The following is a 21,237-nucleotide window of genomic DNA, read 5'->3' on the forward strand; positions in this document are numbered from 1 at the left end:
CTCCCGCTTCGGCGTAGTGGTCAATTGCTCCCTGTCTCGGGTGTCCCGCCTGAAGAAGAGCCGTCGGTTCTGCCTCACCGCCGCTTCAGACTGGCCGCCGCGAAGTCGTTGGCTAATCACGTTGACCGCGGCTTTTGCCTGTGCCGATGGCGGCCGCAGCACTTAAAGCAGCAACAAATCACTCTCCTCCGGGGTCCTCTTTGACACAGTGTTCGGGAATGCCCCTACCATGGGGAGAATTATCGCCTCCCCCACCTCACGGAAGTGACGCGAGATGGTCCGTTTGAACTCCCGCTCCGCCGATGTCTACGAATGCCTGACAAAGCTCAGGCATGATGCTTTTATTTTCCTAAAGTGCGAAAATGCAATAAAAAAATTAGATTACGGTTTGTAAACAAATTTTATGTACTTAAAACTTGTGCCACTGCTATACTCTTCCATACAAAGCGTAGCACGCAATAATATAAATGCTACTGCTACAAAAGTGGATACACCTGACATCTTACTCGTTTTTGCCGCTTGAACAGGTAATACTCTGGACTAAGTTTCGTACTGAAGCAAGTAGCTTTGCCTGCATTATATATTATGTATGAAACAGTATACCTTAAGAAAACAAATAAGACCCATTTAACCTTTCTACTGAATGTTTCTTCATTAGTAAAACTTGTTTCAACGGACTTCTTACGTTTCAGCATTAGCATATGCATGACAGACTAAGCGAGGTAAGGTAAGTCTCAAATACTTCAGAGCAGTTCAGGCAGCTTCCAGGTGGGTCATAGAGACAAGCTGACATGGTACTACCCCTCAGGAAAGATATGAAACATTCTTGAAAAATCCACTATAGCCGTAAAGCACAGCAAAATAAATATTGGCCTTTCCAGGAAATCAGCATCAACCAAATGATTGCATGGAGAGGCACACCACACAAGGCTTGAGGGTGACCCATATCTTCAGCGACAACCCTGAAGTCTCTTATGCCTCCTTGAATTACACGTCACGCGAGTAGTCACTCAGTGGCTGGGGCACTTATGCATCGATTAAGCAAGGAAGGGTTGTTAATGAGGGGGCTAGAAATGTGATTCAAAATAGGACTTCGTCTTGAAATTTTTCAGGATACCTGAATACGTTGGAGTGGGTTTCTGGATATCGTCTGCCCATCTGGAATTTAAACGTTTCGAATGATGTTGCAATTCAGAACGATTGTCACTTACACACTGGATTTTGTTTTACCTAGTCTGCTGAGCGAACAAAACAAAAATACATACATGTTAGTCATTGTTTACTCCCGTGCCATTTCCATGGGGCGCTCACCAGCCAGGCTTGGACTAGGCATGAACAGCGCGCAATCTCCGAAGTATAAGCTCGATATGTCTGGTTCGAAGATACATTCCGCGACACATTTTGCAGAAAGACGGCATTGGCAATTTTTTGGCAATTCACTCGTACTGGTTAATGCGAAACGCCAAATTTGTACTGTCAGAGTTGGTCCACTGTATTACACGTAAGAAGCATTCCAATTTCATTATAAAAAAAATAGCAGAAAAGAGACGATCGCTTTTTTATGGCAAGTTTAGAGCCCTGTGCCTTTCTAGTGTCATGATGACTACCGTGGACTGCAACTACTTAAGCAAATACGGGATTTGACTATACTGCGCATCACGTAAATGCGACCGAAGCAAAAATTACAAACGCGAGAATGTGAACAGCGCTTGCATTGCATCAACGCCCATGCAAGACAGCTATGATCAAAACTCGGGACTCGCCCATGTAGATTTAACTTCGATCGAATTTAAAATGAAATAGAGTATAGTTCATTCAGCTTCCGTCCAGGTTCCAGTCGACATAATGAGTATAGATTCTTAAATACCATCTGCGAAGATGCGGTTCGGAGGATCACGAAAACGCTATCTTCATAGCTGTTTTTCCAAGTAGCTTATCGACTCCGCGAAAGAAGATCTACACGGACATGTTAGACGAAAAAATGCGTTGTGTTCGTAAAGGAAGCACAAGATAAGAGGAATCTTTCCAGCACAATCAGAGTTTTGTCTCGCAGTGACCGGTGCACCTGGTGTTGAAATCACGGGGCTAGGCAAGAGTCTTTTTTTTTATGCTTTTTTTTTTCGTCTTTATCTTGAAATCTTCGAGGTGCATTAAGCAGGGGACGGAGGAATCTTAAGGAGTTCAAAGCTGCTCGATCTTGTTGACTCGGCAAATTTTAACAGGAATACATTTCACATAAGCCCCACGGTCGCCGCTACGGCAGGGCCGCCATTCCCGACGCCAACGTTTGTTTAACCCCAGCCTCCCTCCCGTCATGTGCGAGGGCGGAGTTTAGTCGGGGTCGTCATCAACATCCTCTCTCGCTTTTGCGCCTAAACAAAAGTCAGCCCACTTGCGGGGCGTATAGTTCTTGATACGATCTGAGTCGAGCTCATGCCGCTTGCAGAGCCCTTTAAACTGGGGGAGTTTGGCACTCTTTAGAAGATACTGACCATCCAGAGAACATTGCTGGAGGGCAACCTGGAGGGGGTACTTTGCCTCCGCCATTTTGTGTTATCAAATTTCAAACCCACTCTCGATTAGGCAGGCAAGGTAGGCTCTGACCCACCATTTTAATAAAGGTGTTTATTGCTAATGTACGTGTTTTTGGCGCTGCACACGTAGTCAGAAGCTCAAAATTACTTATCTGCTACGATCTCCTAAAATTATATAAGCTTAAACTTATTCCTCTTTTGTGAAATGTTAATTTTGAATACTTTGATTATTCAATCTAAAAAATGACCACCGCGAAAATTCAGTGCCTTGACGGGCGCCATCTAGGAGAGGCCTTGCGTACAATTGCGCTTAATCACCAGATTATTATTTGTCTGAGAAAGTATGATTTTAGTTTAAAGCCAAGAGAAATAAAGCTTATTTGTAAGTTATGTTTTAAGACATCAATAAAGCATAGCCAATGCTTGAATATAGTGACCAATTGCAAGCATAACAAAATGTCAGAGTACAAAAGCATTTTGCTTATAAAACAACTACTAACCGCGCATTTGGGCTAGAGCACGTAACTAGAATTGCCAAAAGCAAAATCCTCCATTTTGTGTCCGCTTGTTTTATCGGGAGACAGGCTCGACCTATCGGCCAAACTCTCGCATAATATAGGGTTTTGGCATCCTCCAGGACGTCTGATGCGCCAGAGCGGGCCCCGGCATACATCGGATCAGTTCCCAAATAACCTCCCAAACGGCGCTCGTCCCTAAGAAACTCCGGTTGAAATATAGGCAATCATAGAAATGCGGCCCAGGAAACGACAGTTACGAAGACAATTCAAGCAGCAGAGAGAGAAATAGGGAAGCGGGGATACATAGTGAAAATTGCTAGGAAAAGTGTCTATGACAATTATAGGAAACAAATTCTAGAGCCCGTCCACCTCACGTGGAGAAGGAGGACCAGCGAAGCTGTTATCTTTACAATAACTATACGGCATCTCTACGATTTACTGTAAAACTCGTCCTAGGCCAGGACAGGAGTGCCAAGGACTATTGGGGACGAGATCGAACAGACACGCCTCTGGTGGCATGCTTCAGCTGTGTGGGCAACAAACCGAATCGTGCGTCCCTAGGACTGGTCAAAGCGAAGCGCTCGTGCCCAGACCGTGCTCGGCGCGATTCAATTCCTTTGTTATGCTGTGTTAATAAACACCGGCCTCTGTGGACAACATGGTCGATGAAGCGCCCCCTATAGTTCGATCTGCTGCCCAATAGCGTATACGATGGTTGAAAGCGCTGAAAAGGCGAACACGAGGGAAGGCAAATACGGGCACTACTCACAACTGTATTGCGTTTGCCTTTTTACCGCTTTTAATCGTAATTCTAAATGTTCATCAGCAGCTAGCCCAACTACGAGTACATTTATAAGGTGTACAACACAAAATATCAGGACATAGTTACAGTGTGTGTTGCATGCGGGAAGGAAAATGAGACGGCTAAACGCTTAATTTTTTATTGCCAATGGCTTCACCCTGCAGTTGCCTAAAGCGAGATCGATTTTGTAAAGACTTTTGGCTTTAAAGTCAGCAACGGAAAAATAGACGCGGGGAAAGTGGAGTTCATTAAGCCCAGGTGATCGAGGAAACGGTTAACTTTTGTTAATCGGTTTTCTGGTTTTTTATCGGCACGGTGAAGAGGCAGTACACTGACAAGGATCGTGAACCTTTTGTTGCGGAGAATGCTAAATGAATCTTCGTGCTTAGCAGCAATATGACATTCTTTCCCACTCCTAAATAGTTCTGAATTTATACGAAGCTTAGTTATTGGATCCTTTGCTAAATCCACCAAGCGCCACGGCCCTCACTTAAGGAATCAAGGGAGCGGTGGTCCTTGAGCTTTATAGTGATCGGTAATTTCGACCAATTTTATGATACTGTGCATGCGATCCACCTTTAAACCTGGCTGAGCTGCAGAAATCTTTTGCAATATCATCATTCTCGTGGTTGTCGTTTTAGCAGAAATTGTTTAAAAACCCGAAAATTCACCACATCCAAAAACCAGGATTTAGCTCGGAATCAGCGGGGTTGTTTATGGCATATGTGGCCTTTCTATCCTAATATCAGCGTCTTTGACGCCTTACGAGAATGATAATAGTGTAAGAAATTTCTGCAGCTCAGCCAGGTTCAAGATTAGTGTTGAGAAATAAAAGACGAGGAACAGCGCGCTGACGATTGGGGAGCACGCGGGGCTTGGGCACCCGCAAGTGTTCCATAAACGGCCATCCGGATAAGACACGTCTCGGGTCCCTTTCTCCACATAGAATTTGGTGCCAAAACCCCTCGAGAGGACAATAACCGCCTACGCAGGACCCGCGGCGGTGTCAGCTCCGCCGTCACCAGAAACATATCCCAACTGGAAAATCTTATCCAGAATCCGAACACAACAGAGCTTGAGTTGCGGCTCCCGCTCGACTATCTCATTCAGAAGCAGACAAGCCTAGCCGACCTGGACCGGGATATCCTGACATCGACAACCGATGACGACTTGGAGAACGAAATTGAGGGAGCAGAGGGCTACCGCACGGGGATTAGCCACGGCACCACACGCCTTCGATCGGCCCTGGACGAACTAAACCAACCCACGATCATCGCCACGCGCGTTGCAAGCACCCCAAGCGCCACACTGCAGAACAGCGGCCTCCCTCCTCCCTCCTACAACCGAAACCCCGAGCAGCCTTGCTCCCACCGGAATCGTCCTTACAGCACCCGCTCATGGCAGTCATTGAAGGGTCGCCATTCCCATACTCCAGGTACCTACCTTTGCCGGAAACATCAGTGATTGGCAGGGATTGTGGGACCATTTTGATGTCACTATTCACAGAAATCCCGATCTCCCTCCCATCGAGAAATTTATGTGCCTTATGACATAGCTCACTCACAACGTAAAGCGGGCTCTCGAAGGCATTTGTCTCTCCGAGCAGAATTATGGCCTTGCAGTTCGTACACTTCATGACAGATTTGGAAGACGTGATATCTTGATCGACGAACATATTAACCAACTACTGGATCTCCCGAAAATAAGCAGCTCAAGAGATGTCACCCAACTACATCAGCTGTTCGACGCCATTCGCTTCCGCACAACATCTCCAGAAGGCTTGAATGTACCGCCCAACAACTTCGCGGTGGTTCTTTATCGTATACTGATGAGAGCTCTTCCTGATGATCTAGCACTCACGTACCGCCAGAAAAGAAAGGAAAGCGCGACAACAGGCATTCCCAACGGGCTCGAAGGGCGCCCAAACGATCAAGTCAAGCTTATCGTGACGTTTCTTCAAATCCAGATAGAGATACGAGAGGAAGGACGCATGGAACAACCTACTCGGGCATCCGAAGGCACACCACATTAGCCGAACTTACAAACTGAGTTTATATCGAACAATCCATCTGCACTGTCACTGACTAACGATTCGATTCACCGCCGTGTCCTTTCGTGTAGGCTCTGCGGCTCCGCCGAACACGACGTTCAGAGCTGCCAGGTTACACTTTTGACCCAGGAAAAACGATTAAGGCTCACATGGGCACGCTGGTGCCTTAAAGGCCGGTTCTCACATGCAGCGAAGCGCTGATGTAGCGCTCCTCACGTGCCGTCAGCTACTTATCGTCAGCCATGAGCAACAGTTTTGACGGTGGGATACAAAGCTGGTGAACGCTCCCGTCAGCACGCGCTTAGCGCGAGGTAAGCGCTATGCTTGTAGCGCTCCGCTGCATGTGAGAACAGGCCTTAAGGCTGCGGTCCCACGGCAGCCATCTTGAACAAGGCGTTAGTTCAACCAATAGATGGCGACAAGCACCCGTGGGGTGGCCGAAACATTGGTTCACAGTGGGATGGCTCGAGCACCATCACGTTCCCCTCGTGGCCTTGCTCGCGCCGCTGCCAGCTGTGCTCAGCTATCTCAAGTAGCGTGGCCCAGCAAACGGATGTATGCGAGAATGACAGGCTGGGTATAAATTGTTGTCTTATATAGGGAGATGCGGTGGGCGGTTGTAACGTGCTTTCGCAATAAATCTTACCAAGAAGGAATCAAATGTTGATTGACGTGTCAATATTCTATCAATGAAAATTTCCTCTGCAGGAATGCACGCTCAGTAGACTCAACTAGTGGAAGCGGACGTCGAGTAAACTGCTTCGCGATTTACGGTACTTACCTCACCATTTTAATGACGACTAAAATAACATCACGAAATATTGTGTTTCACGGGGTCCGGAAGATGTTGTAAAGGTTGTTACACTATAGTTCCCAAAAAACAAACGCCGTTGCAATATTTTCGGAAGTACCGACACACATTATGTTGTAAGTACAGCTTAGGGAAACCATCAGAAGAAATAGGAAGACGTTTATTTGCCATGAAGACGCTATGAATGAACGGCGTTTAGCGACGGCAAGTTATGAGCGTTCGGGAATTTATAAGTTGACGTGATTGCTAACCATGGACATGCGGACAATGAAGACCAGTTTTGTCGGGAGATGGTGTTGTGGTGATGACCGGATATCGGACGACTCATGGCAGACGAACAAGCAAGTTTCTTCTCAGCGATTGGTAAGTGTCCAGTTTCAAGCACAACACGTGGCTATACCGACGTTGTCGACGTTTCGAACACTTACCGCTTTCGACAAAAGTCCTGGCACCTGGGCTAACTTTGTGGAAAGACTCGAACAGTAACTGAAAACGATCCACTATTCAGTCGGTGGGTGGCGAAACCTATCCACATCTGCGGAGTCATGTACGATGCGTACTCTAAGTGGCTGCAAGTTTACACGATGTCTGCCACGACGTCCAAACACGTCATTGACGTTCTACGGTCTCTTTTACCTACTTTTGCCCTACCGAAAATACTTTTCTCTGACAAAGCGCCAAATCTTGCTTCAAATAAAATAAACAAGTTTTTGAAGAAAAAAAAACAAACGGCATCAGGCATCACATTAGTGCACCATACCATCCTGCAACTAACGGGCAAGCAGAACATATGGTGTGCGAAACGAAAAAAAAATCCCTTTTGAAGCTTACGGAAGAAGCAGTTCAGTGAAGAATCGCCAGGTTCTTGTTCCGGCACCATGCGTCGGTCTCATCTTACACGGAAAAAAACCCGCCGAAGCAATATTCGGTGGAAGAATAGCCACACCCCTCGATCTCATGATACTATCGCTTACGAACAAAGATCGAGAGATACCCACATCGGGAGTAATGGCAGTTTATTCGGTCGGACAACTCGTCTACGTGAGGAATTTCAGCGGAAGTCTGGCCTTCCATGTAAAACTTGAGTAGAAAAGGCTCTATGTTGGTTGACCAGGAGGTGTCATCTCTCTGAATAGGTTGGATATCAATGCCCTTAAGTGTAAATATAACTAAATCACAAACCTTTCTTTGTGTATTGTGTAACTGCCCTTGTATTTGATAGTAGAAGCTACGGTGGTGATCTGGACCTTTCACACCAGACTCCTTTTTCTTATTTTTCGCCTCATACTCCTTTGCGGTTTAAGTGTGCTTCAAGAATCTTTTGGAACGGGGACACTTTACGTCAACGAGGCCATTTGTTCCAAGTAGTCAATCAGGGAATGCTGCTAGAAATCCGTCCCTCATATTAACGAATAAGCCGCGCTTCTGCACAGTGCAGTTTTCCTGTTCCACGTACAGTTGTAAAGCAACATCCTCATTGATTCTACCATATACTGTTGCGGGTGAAGAAAGTCTTTGGGTACACGATACTTGAAACAAGTCTGGTACTGTACGTTGTGGTTCAACACCCATTAATGTCGTCGTCCTTATAGAGCCTCATCATTTATTCATTACCTCGTCACCTCATATTGCTCTTCATCAACAGTAAGTACAATAGGCTACCGCCAGATTACAATCCAAGAATTGAAAAATTAAGTCGTTCAGTCCTTCAACCAGTTTATAATTTATATAATGTTATTACGGTACATTACCTCGAGACGATCGACGTCAATTGTCGATCTTCAAATAATTATACCTGTATATAAATTAGACGCACAAGGGGGGGTTGGTTGCCGAGTGCATGGTCTAGCGCACACCAGCTCGGAGCACTGGGAGCGAAAGCTCGCGCTGCAGAACCCACCCCGCCCCTGCCCGTTTCGGTCTGGAAGAGCATCGTACCGGCGTGCGGTCGTGCATCACTACTGCGTGGCGCACGTTGAAGACCCCAGGTTTTCGGTTGTACCGCACTGGCTAAATTGCTCATCTACAGCTGAGACACCAGACGCCCACTAAGGCAGACTAACTTCCGGCTGAATAAACATACACACAACAATTTGCAATTAGACGCATAATAACAAAGAGCACAGTGTGCCGCCTCTTTTCTTTGGATGCCTTTTTTTCTAAACCAGCGCAAGCTCGTGCGTTCTCTCTTTTGAGACGGTTAGAACGGTCGCGTATAAAACCCGCGTTTCTCCTACCCGCCCGCTTCCTCCTCTCATTATGTGTATTTGGTTATAACTAAATAAGCTATAATAATGTTGTATTATTCATATTTACTTTCAGTTTCAGTCAGGGAAAATGAGTTTCGCGGCAACTAGAGCCAATAAATGAGCTGCGCTTAGAGTATCGGCACTCTCTTCCCCGACAGTGTTGTGAATGCCGCCATTTTGGTGCTTGTGCAGAGCAGGCGCAACTGCCGATCGTCATGATTCAAAAGTGCGACATCGTCAGCATTAGATTCGGTGTTAGGAAGCTCATGTAATGTTGCTTTGCTTTGTCGCAAACTGTTTAAAGTGGGGGACGGAAAAGCGTTTCTTGTGATTTCAGATAAAGCTTCAAATAACTGGCAACCATAATTTTAAGCCATACTAAGGCCAAGCGTGGCTACTCTGAAGCGTAGCTTATTTAATAACACTATTCATGCTCTTGTTCAAGAGGCTTGTAATACCTAGGGTGCCTCAATGTCCTTCTGTTTAGGGTGATGCCACCCTCTGTAGTACCCGATGCCGACAGCACGCGCTCACGGGGAAAATACAAAGAAATCGACGAAAACAAAATGTCGCCATAGCACAATCAGCGCCACGAGCGCGTGCAGGGACACGCTCTTTCACGCGCTTCTGAACAAAAAATAAAAATAAAAGAGGGGAACAAAATGGCCAGATGTCGTGCTCCACCCTAAGCAAAGGGCACATGAAGTGCTCCATCCAGTAATACCTGAAGGGGCCATATCGTATTCCCGTGGATTCCACAAGCCACTACCTTTTGACACCTGCCTCTTCTTCATTGTTCCCGCTTGTGCCAGTAAATTAGCTACGGTTCAGAGTAACGACACTTGGCCATATTGTGGCTTAAAATCACGGTTGCCAGTTATATGAAGCTTTATCTAAAATCACAGGAAACGCTTTTCCCTCCCTCACAAATGTTTAAACAACCCGCGACAGAGCATTGCAATATTGCATCAGCTTCCTAGCACCGCATCTAATGCTGAGGAAGTCGTACTTTTAGATCACGATGATCGGCAGTTGCGTTTGCTCTGAGCAAGACCCAAAATGGCGGCGCCCAAAACAATTTTGGGGAACGGAGTGCCGATACTTTAAAGCTCATTTAGTGACTCTAGGCATAAAGTGAACTCGGGTGTATTCTTTTCCTCTTCGTCTTCATTGTCTATTGACTTCAATCATATCGAATAATGAACACATTATATCACGCTACGCTTGTGTAAATATTGGTCTTAGATTTATTAGCCTGACCCAGTACTTAAACCCTTGAGTTATCGATAGTAAATCTTCCAATATATTTTTTAAATGTGAGGGTAAAAAGACACGGATATTGATGATGATACAGACGCCAACGCCGCCCTCGGAAATTGTTTGAACATTAGAAATCAGCAGTTTGTCTGCCATCCGCCAGGTAGCGCAACAAAACACCCAAACAGTTTTTAATTGTTTTTAAAATTAGCTAAGCTCTACACCTATTAAGAAACCAAAGAAATATCATTGTGAAAATTTAATACATCGCAATGTATATCTATTCCAAACTATAAATGTTATTAAATGCCAATAAATCTGTTTGATGTCCAAAACAGATATGCGTCAAAAACAGGTAAGTTTGAAGGGCTCCTGGAGCGTTATGACTTTGAAAATGAAAAAAATCCATCGTCCACCTCTTGGGCAACCATTGTAGCTCTAAATGTTATAAAAGATTTTATCACAGTTTAATTATTTCTTCAGCGGCATTTGAACTACCATGACACGAAGCACAAAAAAGTGCTACGTTTGATATAAAATATCTAAACAAAAAAAATTTACACAACATTAAATTTTTTTCTGCATATTACCAATTATAAGCACTACATCTGTAGCTAATTTCATTGCCCTAGCTCTTGTCATTAAAAACATATTTGTGCGGAAAAATGTCAATTTTAGGGCAATATTTGGAGGGATGAAAAAAACAAAGTAGTGCAAATATCAAAAAAGTGGATCGTTAGATTCTGCTCCGACATCATCTTAACAAAACTGCTATATTGGAACCGTGCTAGCTTTAATGGATCGTTCATAAAACATGAACTAGCGGAGCAAGTGAGGGTCCGCGCCATCATATTCGCAACGCTACAAATGCGCATGAACAGTAAAAACCAACACATACATAATATCAAATGAAAGAGGATTGCATTGCCTTTCAAATGACATCAATCCCACAAAACAGTACTTAAAAGGAGATGAGTAATGACCTGCCGAAACGTACCTAAACTGCCACATTCAGTGGGACCGTGGCCTTAAGTGTGCCAATCAGAACCACATCGTTCGTGCCTGCCGCACGGCAAGGAGCCTAACCTTTACCGCTTGCGGAGGGCACCGCCTGATCATTCTATGCGCCGTTTCCCGACCCCTTCAAGCTGCGCAGGGCATCGGCCAATCTGGAAAAGACTACTCTAAACCCTGCGGTAGTTATTAGTGCCACAAAGAACGCGGCAAAGCAAGGGCCGCCAGTTCTGCTTCAAACGGGCCAAGTGTGGGCTTCTTCGCTCCACGAAAGAGTCCCTGTTCAAGTATTGCTGGACAGGGGCAGCGAAAGAACTTTCGTCCGTCGCGCCATGTGAAAAACATTTAACTGCACAGTTCTTGGAAACGAAGAGCTCACCGTATTCACGTTTGGTAACGCTCGACGACCTTCACGCTATCACTGTCGACGAGTTACCATCAGACCATCTGGTCGAACCACCGGCACATAAATTCACTTGGAAGCATTGCAGGTGCCAAAAATTTGAACCTTCAAAAGTCATTCGGTTGACGAAGAGCTGCAAGCTCGACTCCATTCTGAGAGCATGCTGAGCGCCGATATAGCACCGGAAGGTGCGCCATGCCCAACTGAAATAGGTGTCCTCATCGGATCTGACGCCTATTGGAAGATTGCCACAGGCAAAATTAAACGCCTCAGCGAGACACTGACGGCAGTTGAAACCGTCTTCGGCTGGATGATACAAGGAACGTATACCTGTCATTCTGGAAACCCACGAAGCACATTCACAACACTTTCTCTGTCATATGAATTCTCCAACGACGGGAACGAGGATTTTGATCCTTCACAAACGTGGCGCCGAGCTGCCATTGGTGTCACCATTTTAGCCGACACTCAACCGATTGGTCATCCACCGCTCCAACCATTTGAAAGAAGCATAAAACAGCGTGATCTGCGGTACGAAATGCTTCTCATAAGTATCGCAGGCCTAGAATTAAATTGCAATAACCGCAACAAACACAAGAGAGTTTAGGATGGCGCTATTATCCGAACCAAAGTCTTTGTGCAGTAGTGTCGGCCACAAAAAGATCTACGCGCGAGATTGCACACCCACGAAACTATTGGCTGCCGCAAAGGACGACGCATTCGAAGATCTGGTGAACCACTTGAAAGGTCCCGTCGCTGCACGCGAGAAAGGGAGAACTACGATGCCGCTCTCGAAACCAATGTCTTTGTGCGATAGCATCGTCCTTGGAGAGAGCGGTACACATACCCTTAGCGAAAACTAATACGTTTGAAATATACCACATTCTAATTTGAGTGTATTTGAAATACAGTTCATAATTTTAAGTACACGAAAAATAGACCGAAAATATAAACTTCTTTTTTTTTTACTTAGTACTAAAATATACTTCTAAAAATCATTTTAAAATACCTTTACTTAAACTACATTTGAAGTTCCCCTCATGCGTTTTGAAATATGTAAATACTAAATTAATAGGCACAAAATACCTTTCACGTATATTTCTTGAAATATTTATTTAATTCATGCAAAATATACTCCAACCCTAAAAAAAATAGAGCAATCAAAAATACGTGCAGAATACTCTTAAAATACCTGAAAATCGTAAATACTGTTTTGTTATACTCAAAGTACCTTTTGACTTCAATACTTTGGTAGTTCGACTTAAACTACCAAAATATTGAAAAGCCCCCCTTCTAGGAGTTCACTTCAAGTAGATATATATATGGAGTACACTGAAGCGCCTAAATACAACATTTGATTAGTTTGTCAACTGAATTACGGAGCAGCGCACTGATAAATCAGCCCAGTTTATGTTATTGTTTCTTTTTTTCTATCAAGGACACATCTGATCAGTTCCTTGCACACCAATCACAAACGGGGTTCGGGTACTACAACTACAATATTTGCTGATGCTGGAAAGCTTCAGCAGGTGCCGTGACCAGATACGTTTGGAGTGGTTTTGTTAGCACAATATTAGTTCACTGAACGTGTATACTCACCATTGTACGTGATGTGAATAGTGACTTTAATATAGTGATTTTAACTACCATATTAAATAGTCAACTACTAAAATGGAAATGCAAAACAACTACTGTAAGATATTTATTTTTCGCGGGCTCAATATTTCGCGATTTAGGTCAAAGTTGGAGTTTTGGAATAATTCGCAAATACTAATTTTCGCGACGCGCTGGGATCGCAATATAGATTTTAATATTTTTGCATTTTGCCGGAATTGTTCACGGGACCTATTTTTCGGAATTGTAGGCGATTCGCGAACTTTGCGAGAATTAAGTCCTTACGAAAATAAAGTAGTTTACAGTATTTTAATGTGAAGATACTGCCTTGATTCGCTTCGTCCTGAGTGGTGCTACGCAGAGAAGCAATAACATGTATTTTATGAGCCGTTTGTGTGGATATTGTTTTAAGGACTGCGCCGAATTGTTATTAGTTGTACCAATGCCTTTTACTAAGAGATATCGTCCACGAACTTCAAAACACTGTTTCCCCTTTAACAGACTCCCGATGAGAAGATCGAATACTTGGAACCTTAATAAGCGCAGAGGTGGTCACCGAAAAAATGATTACCTTCAATATGTAGGCTATATAAGGCTCTAGAGCAGTCAACGGCACTGTGAATGGGCTGTTCAGTGCGTCATGGTGTTTTGTGTTTGTGTTCGTTTCTAATGTACCTTTGTGAGATGTATCTAGTAGTGCCTTCGTATAGCACAGGGACACCATTTGCTGACAAAATCGAAAATAAAAAAAAATTGTGTAACCGGTTTTTAATGCACAAATGGCATCTTGAGTGTGAAGGGATAATATTTTTGGTATATCTAAAATATTTTTTGATTCATATTTATAATGTATTTTGAATACATTACGCGCGTATTTCGAATGCGGCCAAAATAATACAGAATAAATACAAAATGAATATTCGTACTAAATATATTTCAACTACGTTTGAAGTACGGCCTCTTTTTGCTAAGGGTAGCTTTATATCCACGGAGGATGCCTACGACAGACGGGTGGATCGCTCGGCCTCAAGAAAACAGAAACCGCTTCACTGCCAGCTATTGCGGCTCAGGAGGGGCGAGCCCTTGCAGTCGAACGTTGCAACCGAAGGTTTTATGCATGTTAGGCCCAGCATTGAATATATGGAATTGGGAGCAGAAGAAGAGGTGAAGATTTGTTCGGTGCGCGAGGCTGAACGGGATGAAAATCATATTCTACACGAATCAGCGCAAACATTTGGAGATTATGTGAGTGAGACGACAACTAAGAACGGGAGGATCGCGAAGACTCGCGCTGAGAAACAATCAATTGGGCCGAAGAAAGACCGACACCTTTTAGGCACGGTTCAGCAGTCAAGGTTCGCCCATAAGAAGCTGAAAAGGCGGCCAGCTGCCGCGGGGCACTCGGACGGGAAACACCAGATCTTTCGACCGAACGGAATGTCAGGGCTGGCGGAAATCGTGTGCTCAGCACAGCCCGGAAATTTCGAGCATTGCAAACTCTCGCAAGGAAGCAATCCGTCTGAAACGGAGGCCACCGCGGATGCGGCCGCAAGCTGAGAACAACATGATATGTCAAGAGTTGTGGGACTACTACCAATAGGCAAGCAGACTGTTCGACAAAGCGTACACAGCTCTAGAAGGACAGAAGGTCATGACACTAATGTAATACTGCCAGGTCTAAAGTGCAAAAGAGCGACTGAGGGATGGTCGGAGAAGCCGGATTCGGCGTGTGTCAAAGAATCGTCAACTTCGAACTTTTGTCGCTTTGAATTCGAAGGCGACGGCAGTTGTCGGTGAGAAGGGACTTTGAAAGGCGCACAAGCGGAGGTCTGCAAGACTTTTAGAGCTGGGGTAACGGACGGTCTCTCACTTCCGAAAGGCAGAGAGGGCGCAGCATCTCCGGAGTCCGCGCACAATCCGAACGCAAAGTCAATTGCCACGGTCCAAGTTGAGCAGAAAAAGACAAAAATATTAAAGAGAAAGCAGCTACCGTCCGAGGACACCCAAGCAGATTCTCTCCCAAGCACCGAGCGCAGAGCTCCTCCAAAGTGATGGAAGGTAAAATGGAAGGACATCACCAAGCGAAAAACAATACGTGCACCCGGAGCTGGGGTGGCAGACGAAAACATCCTGGGCGAGAGATCAACAGGCTCGTCCAGCGGCTCTTCCCTCTTGAGGTAGCATCGACACCAGCGCCGGCCCGGCAGGATGTTGAGAAATAAAGAACGAGGAAGAGCGCGCGGACGATTGCGGAGCACCCGGGGCTTGGGCACCCGCAAGGTTAGTGTTCCATAAACGGTCATCCGAATAAGACAGGTCCCGGGTCCTTTCCTACAGAATTGGACTCTATACACAAATTTAAAAAAACAAAAAAAAAAAAAACGCAGAGATTAACAAGAAATGTGAGAAGTGGTATGAGAGGTCCTTGGACTCTACACGACACTTGTTCAAGGTAGCTCCAGATTACACACAAAACTCTGTAACGATTGAATCGGTCGAATTTGCCGATCATTAGAACGGGAAGACCACTTTTCTCAATTTTCCCGGAGTGCGGGCCGGCACAAGTCGCCGCCCGATTAAAAGGCCGTCCACCCACCCAGGTCCATTCCCCTCGATGCAGAGTGCAATATGGTATAGCCGTAACGTCTTCTGAGATTTTCCGGAAACGGTGACGAATATGTGAAAAAGTAGCACCGTGAAGGCAATTATGCCCTGAAATGTTCGGTGTATCCCCTGTTCCTGTCGTTTTGGTACCTCTGGAAGATACTGACACAAAATTTGTAAACCAGCCATTAGTCGCACTTTACACACACAGGAAAAACAAAACAGAGCAACGCGGGACAACTGAATTTTATGAATCTCTTCTAACAACTACACCATGTCTCCAAAAAAAGTTAAAAGAAGCAATGTTGTTTTAATCACAAAAAAATGAACTATTAAAGTCATCGTCAATAGCTTAGTACACGCCCAAATGTAGCTCTAACGGTCCGGACGAGATGTCAAAGTTTCCGAACAAACCACTATCTTATACTGAAAAGTTAATTGCTTTTTCGGCCTTTTTAATGGGAAAATGAGGTCCGTTACAGGTAGCTGATGCTATCCATCCCCTTGAATTCGATGGTTAAATCGGCAGCCATTTTCCTAAGAAGAATTTTTGAAAATCGCTTATAACATTTGTATGAAGCAACGGCAAGCTCTGATACTTTGGTGCCTGGGGTGGTTCGCTAGTGAAGGCGCGGAAACTCTCTCGGTCGCTAAATCACCGGAAGAGGAACGCTCTGTTCACGTGCCCCGCTCAAAAGGCAGGTAATTACCAGTGTTGTACGGAACGGCGCTCCAAGGAACGTTGTTCATGGAGCGCGTTCCTCTTTCGAACGAGCGGAAGAACGCCGCTGTTCCATTTTGCAGCGGTGGAAAACCGAAACTTGTTACGGTTCCGAGGGAACGGCAGGAGCAACGGCTTTCCCTTTTGTGTCTTTTTATCTGAAATTTCACACGGATTTAGTAGGCACTTAGGCTTTTTTTTGTCGACTATTTCAACCTCCGACTTCGAGGGATAAGGAAGTGTCAGAGAGATCGCCGATACAAATAAAAAACTGCAAAGAAATGCGATCGAGCGGCACGACACGTAGTTTGACGGAACGTGTTATCGCTCGCTAGCTTTTTTTTATTTACAGACTTTCTAGAACGCGATTTCATTAAAATACAAAAAAGCAACGTTAACCAAACGACACGTTCTATCTTTTAAGATGTATTGAGAACGCGTTCCTTTCGAATCACTGGAACTTGTAACGGGATCTCTTTCCAAGTTTGAGAGTGAACGAGGTATGATCATTGGTTCCTATTTTGAAGGAACGTGTACGAGGCTGGTACGTGATTATAACGTTCCAACCGATTGCACTCAGCAGGTATAAGCCTTATTTGTTGTTTTCTTTCATTCCCGGTTATCACGATTGTCCCCAGAAGGAGCTTTACATGCCGTTCGGAAAGTACACAAATGCAATTTTTCTCACTTACATTTCAGGCCTCTAAACCTTTTTTTTTTTCTTTTTGCGCACAAGCGCGGATTTGGATAATCGAAGCGAGGACGGATTTAGGGCAGCCTTTTGCCTAACTTGACGTCAAATATTTTACGCTGCATTGTCAAGGCTGGAACAGCTTGCACAGTGCCGAAAGAAAAAAAACAAAATAACCCCGGTATTGATTTTGTTTACGGTACGCGCTGTAGAGAACGCACCTCACATGTAACTCTAACTGTGCGCACAGTTTTTCCTTCTTTTCAATCTTAAAAGGATTGATGGTGCAACCTAAAGAAAACGTAAAAACCAACCTGAGAAAAATATGCGATGCAGCTCCTCCTGATGGAAAGGGTACAAGCGGTATTCTTTGGTGATCTCGGCGTAACTCCGGGGCTCGAACTTTGTTAGGTAGGCTTCTCGCACGGCCTCCCTACTGATGGCGCTCAAGTTTTCAGATTCAAAGAGCTGCTCTCCTTCCATGACACCACTGCTGTGTGTGCAGCCAGACCATTTGTCCCACCCTATTCAAGACACGTTGCGGCAGCTGTGCATAGGTGCCCACATAAACAACCTTCTTTTTCAGTTTATTTTTATTCTGAAGGTCAGCAGTGGCGGCTGAAATCCGACGCGTATGTAAAGCCCCTGTAGAAACCGTACTGGTAACGCAAACGCCTGCAAATGGGGCGTAATGTACGAGTAAACGAAAGCCGGCCGATGTTACGTAGCCGTGTGTCGCAACGTCCTGCACAATTACTTTATTGAAAAATGTAACTATTTATAGTAATCAGTGACTAGATAAGAACAAATAATTGAAAAAAACAATTATCAGAAAGTAATTGGCTACTTTTAGCGTTACCTTTTTAAAGTTTTTAATACGAAATCAAAACCGCATACATATGTCCAATGTTGTAGCATTTTGTTTATTTTGTTGTTTTTCAAGATGGAAAGTGGGGGCGGGGAGGGGGGGGGGGAGGGAATCAGGGGGAGGGTCTTTGTCGTGGCTAGATGAGGTCAGTGCAGAACCCAGCCGTCTATGCCGGGGCAAAGCCGTATTGTAATTACCCGTACACATGAAACGGGGCACTCTCGACAGCTCGACAGTCAAAACGTCGCTGAGCGCGTTGACATTCTAAGCTTTCTGGTACCGTGGTATCTTTTCTTAGATGTTTAGGGGTAAAAAAAACGCGTATAACCTTGGTGCAACATTGATGAGTGAAGCATGGGCAGACAGCAATTTTTTTACGTAAAAAATTTCACCCCAATCATTTTAGCTAGTTCGGAAACATATTGATTACTTGTTATTGATTACAAAAAATAGCAATAGAAGTACAGCGCACGTTACCGGAGAAAAAGTAATTGGAGCGTTCAAAAGTTACAAAAAATGTAATTGATTACAAGCAATCAGTTACTTGTAAATAGTTACGTACCAGTCTGGTTTAGGGATGCACGGGTCTTCGTCCTGTACTCATTGAGCAGTCAACAGACAGGGCGAGAGCGCTGGGTTTCGCTGGCGATTATGGAAAGACCGTGAAGAAAGAAGGATTACACTCAATAAGGAGGAGGTTTGGAAGGTTCGTTGACTCCAGATTTTACCGAGACGAAAACTAGTGCAAAATGTGATGGGGGGGGGGGGGGAGGGGGGTGCCAATATTTCTAGGCTAGGCTACGGAAGCTACCGCCCGCTACAAGGGTATAACAGTTATCATCTATCAATGCGTGCATGCATGCATGCACAAAAGAAACACATCGTTTTAATTTTTTTAAGGATGCAGGCAACTTTTGGTACATAGGACTGCATTTTACACCCCAGAAAACCCAAAAGAGAATGGAGGCAGCTGCACCCCCCCCCCCCCCAACCCACACTTGTACCCCACTTCGCACACCCTACTCTCTCTCTCTCTCTCTCTCGCTCTCTCTGTCAGCCGCAAGCTCTAAGACCCACCTGTTTCATTGTCGTCATAGGAAACGCCTGTACATGGCTTGCACTGGGAAGCCTTTATGAGCGCTTTGCTAGGGTGAAAACATCTGACCATTTTGTTCCCGACGCTTTTGTTTCTTTTTTTGTTTTAGAGCCCGTAATAGAGCGCCTCCCTGCACGAACTCTCTTAATTGACAGTGTACCGGTGGCATTTAAATTACGACGATTTCTTTCTATTTTCCCTGGAAACGCGTGCTGTCGGCTTCGCTTTTAGAATCGGGAACAACAAAGAATGGCATCACCCGAAGCAGGAGGACATTGATGCACCCTAGCTTGCACCAACGCTGGTTTGCATCTTAGTTTGCAGTGACGTGATATCAGCGACCACTGCGAAGGACCTTAATGCTAGACGCGTACCTTCGGCGCCATGCATTCCACACCACCGAATTCGTTGCTTTGGACGAGAACAGGCAGGAACGGCCATTGGTACGGCGCGCCGACGTCACGTGCTGGGCATCCCTATGACCTTACCAAAAAGAGCTTTTAGTCGGCGCTGAAGTCACTGCATCCTGGAAACGTAGCACAATTGCCTTCGCCTCCTGCTCCCGGACAATAACATATACTAACATACAGATGACCGGAACCTCGCAAGGTGATTGGCTTATCGGTTTCTGTGCAATCGCCATTCCGGTCCTTTCAAATATTCGAAGCTTTAAATGGGTCGTTCTGAACCCGTCGCGCCAAGATCGCTGTTTTCATGTCAGATCGTACAATGATAGTTCGGGTAATAGTTTTAATAATTATGTAAGCAAAATATGTGTATGTGAAAACCATGTTCTTGGTAGGAGTATTCAGATATATCCGAATGCCGTAGTTAATTTCTTCTGGAGATATAAAATTCCGAAAGTCGAGGCGTGGAGATCGTCAATGTTTGTCTTAGGTAATGCTTCGCACAGCAGTCAATTATACACCGAAGCATGCACGCAATAATAATGATTTTTTTTTATTTATTTCATCAGAAATGTGCAACATTAGGCGGACTATTCCAAATTAAATGAAATATCTCAATGCAGAAAAGTTTACGAAACACGTCAAATAAACAGGTTTTTGAGAGACATTCACAAATTAGCTACCACCGAACTACTTAATATGAAACACCGAAAAATATATTAACATAATTATCTTTAAATGCCTATTACGCATGTATAAGAAAGATATGCTTATCTATTATTGCAGTTTTATTAATAATGCAGAAACGCCGCCCATTTTTTTCCTTTAAATGTGGAAAAATTGCACGTCAAGATTTGAAAACAAAAGCTCTATATTTTATTTCCTTTTAACTCTCCTTAACCGTTTACAGTGGCTTGAACTAACTTGCAATGGCGAAACATTGAGTAACAAATAATCTCCCCAAACAGATCAACAACAAAACCCTTCACCAGTGTGTCCAATCGAAATTTATATTGGTTCGGTTCAAGTTCGGGTTAGTGGATTTCGGTTCAGTTCCGGTGCAGCTCCGGGGAGCAAAAATAGCGGTTCAAACATGCTCGAAGCTGTTGGAACCGGCTGGAACCGCTAACATGGGAATAAATATTTTCGCGTTGCTTTTGGCAATCTGTGCTATTTAGGCCGTGAAACGGGTAAGGATATAATTTTTTTTTATCGTTTGTTAAATCCACTTTTATCTCAGGTACCGAAAATACGGACTTTCCGCTGGATATTCATAGTCGCGGATGTCAAGTACCCTATCCTTGGCGCGGACTTCTTACAGTTCTTCAACCTAACCGTAGACATGCGTCAGTACCAGCTTCACGATGGTGAGACGCATCTACACGTCCAGGGAATAGAAGTCCGAGACCAAAAGCTTCAACTTCACCAGCCATGTCCCCCAGCCTCGACAAAATGGGAGGCCCGTCTCTATCACTTCCCGAGACTAACACGACCATCGTTCCATGCTGCATCCACGCAGTACACCATTACACACTCCATTGAAACTACCGGACCACCCGTATTCGCACGACCCCGGCGGCTAGCTCCCGAGAAGCTAA

The 21,237-nt window shown here is 44.7% G+C and overlaps 1 protein-coding gene across 1 annotated transcript in view; it reads right to left on the minus strand.

Moving 5' to 3' along the window:
* Positions 1-17,751, minus strand: part of LOC121047736 (nicotinamide N-methyltransferase) — a 36,742-nt gene extending 18,991 nt beyond the window's left edge. The window contains exon 1 of the mRNA XM_040503218.2: positions 17,583-17,751. Coding sequence (XP_040359152.2) covers positions 17,583-17,751 — 169 coding nt within the window. The remainder of the gene's footprint in view (positions 1-17,582) is intronic.
* Positions 17,752-21,237: the final 3,486 nt, after the last annotated feature.

This window comes from Ixodes scapularis, unplaced genomic scaffold, assembly GCF_016920785.2.
Source record: "Ixodes scapularis isolate PalLabHiFi unplaced genomic scaffold, ASM1692078v2 PGA_scaffold4__175_contigs__length_147842914, whole genome shotgun sequence".
Taxonomy (NCBI): domain Eukaryota; kingdom Metazoa; phylum Arthropoda; class Arachnida; order Ixodida; family Ixodidae; genus Ixodes; species Ixodes scapularis.